General features: G+C 41.9%; 1 protein-coding gene across 1 annotated transcript in view; it reads left to right on the forward strand.

The window, feature by feature from the left end:
- The window catches only part of LOC106590335 (piezo-type mechanosensitive ion channel component 2-like), a 156,859-nt gene that overhangs the window by 38,455 nt on the left and 102,580 nt on the right, over positions 1-15,824 (forward strand). The window contains 1 exon segment of the mRNA XM_045710585.1: positions 10,089-10,214. Coding sequence (XP_045566541.1) covers positions 10,089-10,214 — 126 coding nt within the window.

Genomic DNA, 15,824 nt, shown 5'->3' on the forward strand with positions numbered 1-15,824 from the left:
CAGGGCATGTATATACCCCATCACCACACCACCAGGGCTTAGAGGTGCAGAAGGCGTGATTTACTACAGCCAATACAACTCCAGGTCTCCTCATGGTTTGCTCACTTTGACAGTTCATCAGATGCTGTTTGCTTCGCTTCGGCCTGGTCTCTTAGTTCAATTGGGCTGATTCATACCCGGTTCAGGCGGTGTAACAGGGTTGGCATTCGCGTCAACCTGAACCAGATGTCATCCGTTAATTATAAAGATGGTAAATTGCTCCTCGAAGATAGGTGTCATTTCATAGCCAGCCCTCGCTTTGTCTGACTGCGATGTGGCATGTTCTGTGCTAACACACTCTTGTGCGTTTTTCAGTCATCAAATAGGTGGTATAACTGTTTTGAGAATCCTGCAAAGTCAGTTGGTGTGTCATGGCCTGATGCATTTGATCAACTAAGCAAACCATTGATGTAGACAACCCAGACACCGCCAATTGACACAAAATCCTTTTGCCCCAATGACTCGGGTTCTACTACCACAAATTCTAGTTTCTCCCCTCATTTGGAGAAATCTCTGTAATACAATACAACACCACAATAGCAGCGATCTCCACTACCTCGAACCATCCAGCAGGAAGGTAATACAAACAGACGTAATCTGTCCTTGGAGAGGGGGACGCAGGAGACGAGGGCTTCCTGAGGAAACCGAGCTCAATGGAGAGGTCGTCAACAGGGGACCCCAGGTCCACCCCTCCCTAAACTCCTTCATCCAAACCCCTTCGTCTCTTTTCCTCAGGAAGCCGATGAGTCACCTGCACCGTCCACACAACGAGCTGCCTGCCTCCCTGCCTGCCATCCCACTTCCGCCCTCCATGTCTCTTTGAATCCTGCCTCAATGCAAGACGTCAACCCGTGGCCCTCTGGGGTCCTCTGTTAAGGCAAACCAACAGTGAGGCTTTTATTCATTGTGGTATTGGGTATTTTGTAACGTGGTTTGAATTTGAACTTATGTTGATTTTTCGTCAAATTTAAAACTCTGAAGCGATTGTTTGGAATAGAAATTGGGTCGGATGCTTGTTCAGCACTGAATTTAATAATAATAGTGCAAAATGTTTAGGGAGGTTGAAGAATGCAAGTGTCTGCATCATTGTCTGCTGGTCAGTCAACTAGCTCTTTCTGTTGAGGTTGCATTCCAAGACCAATACTGTATTCTGGTTTGGGCTTATTCTTTGGGAGCCCCTGAGGTGATGTCTCTGCCTCTCTCCACACACTCGCACACACAGGCGCAGATACACACACGCACACACACAGAGCTTCCACAATGTGCATTGGAGAGTCCCAGTGGTGTGTTCTGGGGCATATCATAGGCTCTGAGAAACATCATAAGGCCTAATTAGAGACTGGTTGACAGTTTGTTTCCTTGATGCATTAAACATCCGTAGCTATGTTGTTAGCTGTAGCATTTACTGTAGCAGATCCTGAGTCATTTCAACTCTTAGTGGGATTATCCCTCATTAAACATCTGTAGCTATGCTTTTAGCTGTAGCATTTACTGTAGCAGATCCTGAGTCATTTCAACTCTTAGTGGGATTATCACTCATTAAACATCTGTAGCTATGTTGTTAGCTGTAGCATTTACTGTAGCAGATCCTGAGTCATTTCAACTCTTAGTGGGATTATCACTCATTAAACATCTGTAGCTATGTTGTTAGCTGTAGCATTTACTGTAGCAGATCCTGAGTCATTTCAACTCTTAGTGGGATTATCACTCATTAAACATCTGTAGCTATGTTGTTAGCTGTAGCATTTACTGTAGCAGATCCTGAGTCATTTCAACTCTTAGTGGGATTATCACTCATTAAACATCTGTAGCTATGTTGTTAGCTGTAGCATTTACTGTAGCAGATCCTGAGTCATTTCAACTCTTAGTGGGATTATCACTCATTAAACATCTGTAGCTATGTTGTTAGCTGTAGCATTTACTGTAGCAGATCCTGAGTCATTTCAACTCTTAGTGGGATTATCACTCATTAAACATCTGTAGCTATGTTGTTAGCTGTAGCATTTACTGTAGCAGATCCTGAGTCATTTCAACTCTTAGCATACATTTGCTGCCAAACTAATCAAAAACAGCCAAATGTACTGTTTTGTTTTGCTATTTATTTTGTGTGTAATATATTGCGCCGAATACAACGAGTGTAGACCTTACCGTGAAATGCTTACTTAAAAGCCCTTAACAAACAGTGCAGTTCAAAAAGAGTTTAACAAAATATTTACCAAATAAACTAAAGTAAAAAAAAAATTGTTTACAAAAAAAAAAAAAAACTTTGCTCTTTACAAGATCAGTTTTATTTCAGAGGGAATTTGAGAGGGAATCTAGTTACCATACACAGCACTTGTTCTCATGCACTTCTTTCCCCAGCAGTCTATATCAGTATAACAACTACACTATCACCTAAACACACAACTAACCCTAATATGCATTTTCTACACGCCACAGTCTAATATGTCTTGGGGCTTGCACTCAAGGAATTCTCTCCAGGCTGGTTTAGACCTGTATTCATTCCTAGGGCAGCTTTAAAAGGGGATGTGGCATGTGAAGGTAACTGTGGCACGATAGCACAATTTAGATTTTTTGCTAGGCCGTATTTAAAGGGTAAGTGCTTTCCACTAGATTACACCAGATCAAACAGACTACATTGAGCGGGTAGCTAGGTAACATTGTATTAACACATAGCTCAATTTAGCCTTGGCAAACTAAAGGGATAAACATGTGGTCAGTTTGCTGGGGTATATTGGACAGTATTCAGTAACAGTGTCCTGATTCAGCTAGTAGAATTACAATGTTTTAATGGCAGGAATATGTTTTCAACAACTAAATGTCAACAACTTACATTTTGTGTCATTTTGAGTCACATTACATTGAGTCATTTTTTGTCAACAAATTATCCTTAAAACATTGGGCCATATTTAATCAGAGCCAGGAGCTTGGTTTGGTTGAATAGGGCTCTTACATCAGTTATGCTTAGGCTTAGGCCATAGAGCTAGTCAAATTTCAGTTTTCTCTGTCATTTGAGCTCACCTAAACGAGTCGTCCACTAGTTGGCTTCCATGACAAAGCAAATCAATGCCAACTTTGTAAACTGAAGGAGAGCTGTTTCAATGGACTACAACATGTACCTACTTGGTTTCCCTTCATCCTTCTGTTGCGCTGACAGTATGGGTTCACAAATCAGATTTCTCTCCCTAATAAGAAAAGCAGTAAAGGATCATAGATTCACAAGCATAGGAATCAGAGTCCATTTGGAATAATGTGATTTACTCCCTATCAGTGATTTGTGATGGCCAATAAAGTGCTCTACTTTCAGGCAACAGGATTGGCAAGGAGCAGCGGAGTCAGGCAAAACAATTAGAAGTTATGACAGGCACGACGGAAACCAAGTTGCAACTCGAGCATCTTTGGCCCCAGGCAAGCCGGGACCCTACCTAGGGGCCCTTTAAACGAGCAAAGCAGCTCACTCCCACGGCTTGGCAGCCTGTGCCTCGCTGAGAAATGTGGGGCTCACGCCGAACACACACCAAGTTTAAAGTTTTATTAGTCGTATGGTATACACCGTCCAATGAAATGCTTACTTGCAGGTTCCTTCTCGACAATGCAACAACAATAAGAATAATGAAAGATAAGAATACGAACATAAAGTAAATGGCTCAGTAGAATAGAATACATTTTTATGTAGATGTAGGATTTTTATTTGATCCCTCTTTTGTTGCTGCACGGCAAGAAATGCAAACTTCTAAAGTTTGTATTTCTACTTTGAAATTTCAGACTTGATTTGCCCTAATGAAAAATGTATCAACCCCTACAAAAATGCTGCTACAGGATTATTTTCCTGCTGCAGCAAACTGGCTCAAATTAAGGTCCTACATCTGTAAGTATAATACTAGAAGGCACAATTTATAGTCCAATATTTACACATGTTTTGGAGAAGGGGGGATAGGAAGGCAAGTGTTTAAATTGTGCAGTATTTAGCAATAATACATTTAGCAACCGTACGCTTGCCAGTCCTCTTGCACTGGCATCCAGAGATTCAGATACATACCTTCACACTTTTGCATTCCATTCATCTCAACCTTAATTCAAACACGGTGGTGAATGGAAGAGAAGTGAAAGGGGGGGGGCTAAATCACACAATTTGTTTTGCTGATGTTGGAGTATGCCTACACAACCTCTTTTCTCCTTATGCCCTAAATCAGGCGTGGGCAATTCCAATCCTCGAGGGCCTGATTGGTGTCACAGTTTTGCCCCAGTTGACTCCAATAATCACCTAGTCATGATCTTCAGTTTAGAATGCAATTTGATTAATCAGCTGTATTTGCTAGGGATGGAGAAAGAGTGACAGCAATCAGGCCCTCGAGGACTGGAGTTGCCCACCCCTGCCCTAAATCTTACACACACACACACACACACACACACACACACACACACACACACACACACACATACACACACAACTGTCCCACACCTGACCCTTAATATCAGCCATAATATTACATGCTTTCCTAAAGGATTGCTATGTATTGAAAAATGTTCTTGACCAGGAATACAGTATTAATGCCACTGGTGGCTATTTGCTGGTTCTAAATGAACACATTTGGTCCAGCTTCCTGTGTAAGTATCGCCTTTCTACAGTCAATTGGGATATTCTCAGTGGTGTTATCGTGTGGAGTTTTGAGTTTGTGACAGCAACTATGTGCGTTTATTACAGTATTATAGACACTACATCCTGGGATTTCCTGGGATCTTCTATACAGAATAACCACTGACCTTCTGACGACTCGTGTGTAGCTTGTGAACATAGAGCAACATGTGCATGTTCGTGGGAGTCTCAGCTTTTCATAGATAGCGTGTAATAGTTTGTAGCTCAAACCATTCAGACTCTACAGATGTTTTTGTAAAATGACCCGGCCCCGGGCCCCTTCAGGATCCGCCATTGTCTCACAAATACCACTCTAGCTCCCGTTAATCACATAGACTAATGGTCGGTATCTACGGATGCAGAAGAAATGTACACTTAGTATACCAAACATTAGGAACACTCTCCTAATATTGAGTTGCACCACCCCTTTGCAATCAGAACAGTCTCAATTCGTCAGGGCATGGATCCTACAGGGATGCTAGACCATGTTGACTCCAATTCTTCCCACAGTTGTGTCAAGTTGGCTGGATGTCCTTTGGGTGGTGGACCATTCTTGATACACATGGAAAACTTTTGAGCATGAAAAACCCCGCAGCTTTGCAGTTCTTGACACAAACCGGTGCGCCTGGCACCTACTACCATGCCCCATTCAGGCTCTTAAATATTTAAGGCTAAATATCTAAATATCTGGCTAAATATCTGGCAAATGTAATGTTAATATTTAAGGCTAAATATTTAAGAGCCTGAATACATACACAATCCATGTCTCATTTGTCTCAATTCTTAAAAATCCTTCTTTAACTTGTCTCCTACCCTTCATCTAAACTGATTGAAGTGGATTTAACAAGTGATATCATTAAGGGATCATAGCTTCACCTGGATTCACCTGGTCAGTCTATGTCATGGAAAGAACAGGTGTTCTTAATGTTTTGTATACTCAATGTACGAATCCAATGGTACAACCCAAAAGTCTGTAGCTCAAACACACTATGTTTAAAAGTGGTTAGAAGTTCAACATGCATCAGCATTACGGTGGGACTCATTGGGTTAATGGTATAAAAAAGTTATTAGTTCTCATAGGTATAAGGGATACAAATGAATTCTAAAACATAATTGGCTGAAAAGAAAAACAATGCAATTATATATACGTATGATACATGAACAGGCTCGTTGACATATTTCCAAAACAGTATCTCATTGTAATGTACACACAATGCTCTTAGAAAAATGTTCATCCCTCTCGACAGACGGTTTGAAAGATTACAACCAGTAGGTGTTTATGATGTAGCATGTCCGCTGTTTGATGTGTGGAGCCTTATGAAATGTGTGTAATGGTAGAGAACCACAATGGATGGGGATAGCCTTTGGCAACAGTGAAAACAGTGCAGTGTGAAAGTTACCATGCAGCCATGTTGGGTTGGAATAATACATTTCAAACGTCTAATCTAAAACAGATCGAGAAACCAACTACAATTGGATGCTCGAGACCATTCACTGAAAACCCCTTTGTTGACGTGCCATTGTGGCAAATGTAATGTTAATACACCACAGATTTTACATTTTACTTTAATCATAGCCCCAGCGTTTTAAAGGAAGTTTAATCCATTGTTAGACGACAATAGACGTACAACTGAAGTTTGGCTCTTAGTTTGATTGTAAAATTGTAAAATGTCCCCGCCGTATGTGAGCAGGGTAAATTCATTTGAATTCCATCACTTTTGGACATCATCCCTTTTGATTAAACAAAACTTTCCATCATTTTTGCCCATGGAAGAAGTGGTCAGAAAGTAATTTTTAAGACCTGAATTCCAAAACATGCAGGAGATAAATGTGCTCCAAGTTGACCCATTTTGCATACATTTACATTTACATTTAAGTCATTTAGCAGACGCTCTTATCCAGAGCGACTTACAAAGTGGTGCATTCACCTTATGATATCCAGTGGAACAACCACTTTACAATAGTGCATCTAAATATTTTAAGGGGGGGGGTTAGAAGGATTACTTTATCCTATCCTAGGTATTCCTTAAAGAGGTGGGGTTTCAGGTGTCTCCGGAAGGTGGTGATTGACTCCGCTGTCCTGGCGTCGTGAGGGAGCTTGTTCCACCATTGGGGTGCCAGAGCAGCGAACAGTTTTGACTGGGCTGAGCGGGAACTGTGCTTCCTCAGAGGTAGGGGGGCCAGCAGGCCAGTGGTGGATGAACGCAGTGCCCTTGTTTGGGTGTAGGGCCTGATCAGAGCCTGAAGGTATGGAGGTGCCGTTCCCTTCACAGCTCCGTAGGCAATCACCATGGTCTTGTAGCGGATGCGAGCTTCAACTGGAAGCCAGTGGAGAGAGCGGAGGAGATATCTGATATCCCTGATATCCTTGGAGAGCTCTTTGGTCTTGGCCATGGTGGAGAGTTTGGAATCTGATTGATTGATTGCTTCTGTGGACAGGTGTCTTTTATACAGGTAACAAGCTGCGATTAGGAGCACTCCCTTTAAGAGTGTGCTCCTAATCTCAGCTCGTTACCTGTATAAAAGACACCTGGGAGCCAGAAATCTTTCTGATTGAGAGGGGGTCAAATACTTATTTCCCTCATTAAAATGCAAATCAATTTATAACATTTTTGACATGCGTTTTTCTGGATTTATTTGTTGTTATTCTGTCTCTCACTGTTCAAATAAACCTACCATTAACATTATAGACTGATCATTTCTTTGTCAGTGGGCAAATGTACAAAATCAGCAGGGGATCAAATACTTTTTTCCCTCACTGTAACATCATTAAATGTGGAAGTCACACTCTCTACATGACAGATACAGTTTACCTGAGTGTCCATATCAGCATCACACATCTTTGGAAGTTGCATCTGAGTCACAAGGCGTTGGTGTCAGAAGTGAGATCACGAATGCTATACTCTTAGAAAAAAAGGTGCTATCTAGAATTTTCTTTGGCTTTCCCCATAGGAGAACCCTTTGAAGAACCCTTTTTGGTTCCAGGTAGAACCCTTTTTGGTTCCAGGTAGAACCCTTTTGGGTTCCATGTCGAACCCTTTCCACAGAGGGTTCTACATGGAACCCAAAAGGGTTCTCTACCTGTAACCAAAAAGGGTTCTACTTGGAACCAAAAAGGGTTCTCCAGGGGGGATAGCCAAAGAACCCTTTTGGAACCCTTTTTCCTATTAGTGTAATAGAAAGATGGAAGTGGCAATTTGGGAGTTTACAGGAGTGCGTTCGTGCTCTGTGTCAAGGGCCTGACAGCTCCACAGTTAGTGGCTGACACTCAGCTAAGCCACTCTCAGCTCTCTCTCACACTTTGAGCTAGTGTCACTGCCTGTCTTTGATAAGGTTTGAGCTAAATGGAAGGGGCCAATTTGGCAGCTTAATTTGATATCTTCCTTAGAGTTATGTTTCCATAGTAAGGAATATTACATGTACTTGTTTGTTTTGATGAAACCCTGCCAACATCTTGTTTGGATCTGCCATGAACTGAGTGGGCTCTTCTGCTTCCTGGTTAGATGCTGTGTTGTACTAATCGACTGAACAGGCTGAATCATTTCTATTCAGAAGCTTCTTCTTTGCTCACTTTCCCCCTGCTTCATGATGCTTTTGCCTACAACACATCTAGACCTCTGCATCCTCCCATAATCACTCCTATCAACATCTCTAAGCAGCCTGTTAAATCAGCAGCATACCACGCTGTATCCAACTGCTGGTTTGCCAAGCAGGGTTGGTCCTGGTCAATCCCTGGATGGGAGACTAGATGCTGCTGGAAGTAATGTTTGAGGGCCAGTAGGAGGCACTCTTTCCTGTGATCTAAAAATATATATATATATATATCCCAGGGGAGTGATTGGGGACATTGCCCTGTATAGGGTGCTGTCTTTCAGATATGATGTTAAATGGGTGTCCTGACTCTCTGTGGTCACTAAAGATCCCATGGCACTTATTGTAGGGGTGTTAACCCTAGTGTCCTGGCTAAATTCCCAATCTTGCTGTCATACCACCATGGCAACCTACTTGTCCTTGGCTACCTAATCCTCCTCTCCCCTGTAACTATTCCCCAGGTTGTTGCTGTAAATGAGAATGTTCTCAGTCAACTTACTGGGTTAAATAAAACAATTCAGCTGGCAAACCAGACAGCTGACCAATCATTTCTAGGTGTTGAGCTCTGTTTTATGCATCCCATTTTACTTTTACTTTACTGGCATTGAGCTCACCGTGTGTTTAGGTTGGTCTACACATGACGGACGGCCACCGGGCTGCCAAAAATATCACTGGGATATTACTGGCCCTTGGCAGCGGAGAAGCCTGTAGGAGTAATGGAGGTGGATTACTGCAGGCCTGGCCTGTTAGGATGGGACCAGACAGGATAAGATGATTAAACCATCAACCCTATAACTGGGCTGTGGGGTCTCCACTGGGTTAATGACTGGATTCTAACATTACCCTACAGTTGGTGGATCATTGGGCTGCTAATAGTTGGTTGTTTACAGGTCTGTGATGAATGGAATAGGATTTGGTTGAATCAATTTGAGTTTAAAGTACAGCCTAACTAATGATATGAGATTAGTTATGAAGTTTATGTTGCAATAACATTGTTAGTTGACATCCTTGTGAAGTTGAAATTTGTCTCATGCTCTAGTAACCTTTAAACTCCAGTAAAACCAGAATACAACCAAGAAGTAGCCAATGGTGTAAAAAAACTTAAGTAAAAATACTACTTAAATACTACTTAAGTAAAAAGTACTACTTAAGTCCATTTTTGTACTTTACTTTACTATTTATATTTTTGACAACTTTAACTTTTTATTCTACTAAATTCCAAAAGAAAATAATGTACTTTTTACTTACATTTTCCCTGACACCCAAAAGTATTCGTTACATTTCGAATGCTTAGCAGGACAGGAAAATGGTCCAATTCACGCACTTACCAAGAGATCATCTGCCTACTGCCTCTGATATGGCAGACTCACTAAACACAAATGCTATGTTTATAGATTATGTCTGAGTGTTGGAGTGTGCCTCTGGCTATTCGTAAATAAAAAAAGGAAGAAAATTGTGTCGTTTGGTTTGCTTAATATAAGGAATGTGAAATGATTCATGCTTCTACTTTTACTTTTGACACTTAAGTATATTTTAGCAATAACATTTATTTTTGATACTTAAGTATATTTAAAACCAAATACGTTTAGACTTTTACTCAGGTAGTATTTTTCTGGGTGACTTTAATTTTTACTTGAGTCATTTTCTATTAACATATCTTTACTCAAGTATGACAGTTGAGTACTTTTTCCACCACTGGAAGTAGCCTAATCATCACTACTACTATTTAAGTTTTGTTAGACATTCAGTGAGTCTGAAATATACACTTGAATGACCTCGGTATCTGAAAAACCTTAGATGATCATGTTTCTCTCTCTTTCAGGCCACACAGGGCGCCTGCTCAAGTCCCTGTGCTTCACCAGTATAGCCTTCCTGCTTCTGCACATCATCTACCAGGTCACCGTCAACAGTCTGCTAGCAGGAGACAACCTAGAACCCAACTTCAACTGTGAGCATCAACCTTCTCTACTACACTCCCAGCACAGTGTGATGTCAGGTCTACCTCGTTTACACACACGCACATGTGTAGGAATGTACAAACACTCACATGCGCCACACACACACACACACACACACACACACACACACACACACAGCTGTCTCACACCTGACCCTTAACATCGGCCATAACATTACATGCTTTCCTAAAGGATTGCTAGGGGTTGAAAAATGTTCTTGACCAGGAATGCAGTATTAATGCCACTGGTGGCTATTTGCTGGTTCTAAATGGATTGATTGGATTTACATGTCGATATGCCGTATATCCCACATTGATATACATTACTTGGAATACAGCAGTACCTAGGCTGAAGTCTGTGAGCAGCTACCCCAGTAAGTGGCACCTGGGCTGGTTGGGGCTGCAGGGTGGGGGTGAGCAGAGGTCACAGCCCAGCCCACGCCTGGGTCAGGTTACCCACTGGCCCCGACACCAGGGTGTTCAGACCAGAACCCGAAACCCGGCCTGGGCCGCGGCCCAACACAGGCCCCGCTATTGCTGCTGCTGCAAACTACTGGCACAACTCTCCCTGAGTAGCAATATAAAGCCACAACATCTGCACTCAAGATGGGGATAAACATAATGAAAACAAAAAACTCCCTCACTCCCATGCTGTCCTGACAGAAGTGCATTCAAACCCCCCACCGAAAATTCAGAGTGAAGGCTGTCTGTTTCACATGTGTCGAGTACAATCATAAAAATTGAAGGGCGGTGTCTTCAAGTTGCATAAATACCCCTTGAAACGCCAGTCTGGACTCGTCCCCAGTGTCAGTGTGCACGGTGTTATGTCAAAAGACAGAACGAAAACAATCAATCAGGGAACTTCAGCGATTCACCAAGTTTTGAAAAACTAGAGTGTAACTTTGTGTGCGATGTGTAAATAGTCTAGTTCTTTGATGAACGGTTGGAAATATGTATCAACTCTAAACCCTGTCTAGACAGGACAATGCTGTGCTGTTGTAAACAGCTGCGTTAACAGCCTTTTTTCTGTCAAATACCCCGGGACAATTCCAAAATACTGATGAAAATTCACTGGCAAACACAGTACTGTGGAAAGTTGTGGCAATGCTGGAGTCAGTTGTAGTCAGAATGCAATTAACAGATATGAGCAGAAATAATAGTGGACACTATAGACAGTGCTTTTGGGTAAATAATAGTGGACACTATAGACAGTGCTTTTGGGTAAATAATAGTGGACACTATAGACAGTGCTTTTGGGTAAATAATAGTGGACACTATAGACAGTGCTTTTGGGTAAATAATAGTGGACACTATAGACTGTACTCTTGGGTAAATAATAGTGGACACTATAGACAGTGCTTTTGGGTAAATAATAGTGGACACTATAGACAGTGCTTTTGGGTAAATAATAGTGGACACTATAGACAGTGCTTTTGGGTAAATAATAGTGGACACTATAGACAGTGCTTTTGGGTAAATAATAGTGGACACTATAGACTGTACTCTTGGGTAAATAATAGTGGACACTATAGACAGTGCTTTTGGGTAAATAATAGTGGACACTATAGACAGTGCTTTTGGGTAAATAATAGTGGACACTATAGACAGTGCTTTTGGGTAAATAATAGTGGACACTATAGACTGTGCTCTTGGGTAAATAATAGTGGACACTATAGACAGTGCTTTTGGGTAAATAATAGTGGACACTATAGACAGTGCTTTTGGGTAAATAATAGTGGACACTATAGACAGTGCTTTTGGGTAAATAATAGTGGACACTATAGACAGCGCTTTTGGGTAAATAATAGTGGACACTATAGACAGTGCTTTTGGGTAAATAATAGTGGACACTATAGACAGTGCTTTTGGGTAAATAATAGTGGACACTATAGACAGTGCTTTTGGGTAAATAATAGTGGACACTATAGACAGTGCTCTTGGGTAAATAATAGTGGACACTATAGACAGTGCTTTTGGGTAAATAATAGTGGACACTATAGACAGTGCTTTTGGGTAAATAATAGTGGACACTATAGACAGTGCTTTTGGGTAAATAATAGTGGACACTATAGACTGTGCTCTTGGGTAAATAATAGTGGACACTATAGACAGTGCTTTTGGGTAAATAATAGTGGACACTATAGACAGTGCTTTTGGGTAAATAATAGTGGACACTATAGACAGTGCTTTTGGGTAAATAATAGTGGACACTATAGACAGCGCTTTTGGGTAAATAATAGTGGACACTATAGACTGTGCTCTTGGGTAAATAATAGTGGACACTATAGACAGTGCTTTTGGGTAAATAATAGTGGACACTATAGACTGTACTCTTGGGTAAATAATAGTGGACACTATAGACAGTGCTTTTGGGTAAATAATAGTGGACACTATAGACTGTACTCTTGGGTAAATAATAGTGGACACTATAGACAGTGCTTTTGGGTAAATAATAGTGGACACTATAGACAGTGCTTTTGGGTAAATAATAGTGGACACTATAGACAGTGCTTTTGGGTAAATAATAGTGGACACTATAGACAGTGCTCTTGGGTAAATAATAGTGGACACTATAGACAGTGCTTTTGGGTAAATAATAGTGGACACTATAGACAGTGCTTTTGGGTAAATAATAGTGGACACTATAGACAGTGCTTTTGGGTAAATAATAGTGGACACTATAGACAGTGCTTTTGGGTAAATAATAGTGGACACTATAGACAGTGCTTTTGGGTAAATAATAGTGGACACTATAGACAGTGCTTTTGGGTAAATAATAGTGGACACTATAGACTGTACTCTTGGGTAAATAATAGTGGACACTATAGACTGTACTCTTGGGTGTGATAAGAAAAATCAAACAGAACAATTACGCAAAATCCGCTCAGTGCAATTCATTGTGAAGTATTGACTACACTTGCCCGAACAATTAATTAATTTCAGTAATTCTAAAGCGGAAATCAATCCGAGCTCTGAGGAAATAGAAGTATTTGTACTAGGGGCAAAATTACAGTACTGGCCCTTCCAATCCTTATGTACTGACCGTTCCCTGCAATTCCTTATGTACTGGCCCTTCCCTTCCAATCTTTATGTACTGGCCCTTCCAATCCTTATGTACTGACCCTTCCCTTCAATTCCTTATGTACTGGCCCTTCCCTTCCAATCTTTATGTACTGGCCCTTCCAATCCTTATGTACTGGCCCTTCCCTTCCATTCCTTATGTACTGGCCCTTCCCTTCAATTCCTTATGTACTGGCCCTTCCCTTCCAATCCTTATGTACTGGCCCTTCCAATCCTTATGTACTGGCCCTTACCTTCCATTCCTTATGTACTGGCCCTTCCCTTCCATTCCTTTCCTTATGTACTGGCCCTTCCCTTCCAATCTTTATGGACTGGCCCTTCCAATCTTTATGTACTAGCTCTTCCAATCCTTATGTACTGGCCCTTCCCTTCCAATCCTTATGTACTGGCCCTTCCAATCCTTATGTACTGGCCCTCCCTTCCAATCCTTATGTACTGGCCCTTCCAATCCTTATGTACTGGCCCTTCCAATCCTTATGTACTGGTCTTTCCCTTCCATTCCCTATGTACTGGCCCTTCCAATCCTTATGTACTTGTGAGGATCGACGCTGGAGACGAGAAGCAAGTACAGGGAGTGAACATTTAATGGAAAACGGACATATAAAAAAACAATAATCGTCTGGAGGGGAGAACAAAATGACATTACGACAATAATGCTGACACTGGATGAAACAGACAGATATAGGGAAGGCAATCAAAATGTGAAGGAGTCCAGGTGAGTCCAATGAGCGCAGATGTGCGTAATGATGGTGACAGGTGTGTGTAAAGAAGGACAGCCTGCCGCCCCCGAGCGCCAGAGAGGTGAAGCGGGAGCAGGCGTGACAGTACTGGCCCTTCCCTTCCAATGCTTATGTACTGGCCCTTCCCTTTCATTCTTTATGTACTGGCCCTTCCAATCCTTATGTACTGGCCCTTCCAAACCTTATGTACTGGCCCTTCCAATCTGTATGTACTGGCCCTTCCAATCCTTATGTACTGGCCCTTCCAATCCTTATGTACTGGCCCTTCCAATCCTTATGTACTGGCCCTTCCAATCCTTATGTGCTTTTCTTCTGAAACACTCATTACAATCCTCAACAGTAGCTGATTGGACTCAATTTGTTAACCAGACTCATTATGAGGAACATGGTCTCTATTACCACTATGTGAACCAAACACAAACCCTTCCCCACATCCAATGCGCCTAAAGTTACACATTGAATTATACTTGGTATTGTTGTTTGGCCTGACTGAAACATCAGGGAAAGCAACTGTGACCCTTCCACACACACATACATTCTTGCCCATTCACCCTCTGAATTGTACACATACAATCCATGTCTCAATTGTCTAATGGCTTAAAAATCCTTCTTTAACCTGTCTCCTCCCCTTCATCTACACTGATTGAAGTGGATTTAACAAGTAACATCAATAAGGGACCATAGCTTTCACTTGGATTCACCTGGTCAGTCTGTGTAATGGAAAAATCAGCTGTTCTTAATGTTTTGTACACTCGGTGCATGTTCTGCTGTATCTGAGTAGTGAGGGGAACCAGTACCATCATATGGGGCTTTAAAACAAACATTTTAGTGCTCATTTTAAGTATTTCGCACCATGGTTTATCACGAGGTTCGGCATTCCTACTTTTATTGCTATTCATAGCTGTGGAGTCTACTATTTCATATTGTGTCACGGGATGTTTACTGCTGACAGGAGAACCTTACAATGATCCTGGTTGGTTGGGGATGTACTGTGCTGTATGGAGTTGCAAGGGAGGCAGCGTCCATCAAATTCACACCTTGCTAATCTTGCACTGCGGAAAAGGGAGTTTGATATGATCTTGTCATGATTACATCATTTTTTGGTATTTTCTTGGCTCTGTAACATGTATTGTTGCAATGCAAGTTTTCCAAAGCGTGGATTTGGTTGAATACCAGCCTTTCAATTGAGCTATGTGAGATGTGAGATATGCCCACATTAACTTTCACTTCTGACAGCGTTTGATGCTCTGTATTATGTTTAGTACCCCTGTTAGTAACCACCTATGACATCACAGCGCTAGCTAGGGGGAAGCCAAAAGAAGAAGCTCCTTCACACAGGGAACGTTATCTGATGGCCCAACAGTTCCTTTGTTTCTACATTCACCCCAGGTCCAAGGGGCCTTTGAGTGTGTCGTGGCGGTGAGTGTACGGCACTGTAAGGGGACTTGAGGGGGAGGGGTGGCCAGTCAACATGACCTCAGATTAACACAAGACACTAATAAAACTTTAGGAACATTTCACTGATCACCCTCTCCACTTGGTCCACAGCCTGTTGGGTGACATATCCTCACTGCATACCCACGTGAGGTTGGTGCATTGTTTTGGGCTGTGGCAAAAATGACATCTTCCTCTCAGCGATGGCTGTTGGCAGGGGATAAATCTCAATCTCCACCGTAAAAATGTGCAGCTGCAAATGCTGCCGCTGCCGGTGTGGCACTTAGAGCGCAGAGGGAAGTTCAGGAGCGACGTAGGGAGCGAAAACAAGCGGCCCTTCTGTGGA

The sequence above is a fragment of the Salmo salar genome, chromosome ssa29, assembly GCF_905237065.1.
Source record: "Salmo salar chromosome ssa29, Ssal_v3.1, whole genome shotgun sequence".
Classification (NCBI taxonomy): domain Eukaryota; kingdom Metazoa; phylum Chordata; class Actinopteri; order Salmoniformes; family Salmonidae; genus Salmo; species Salmo salar.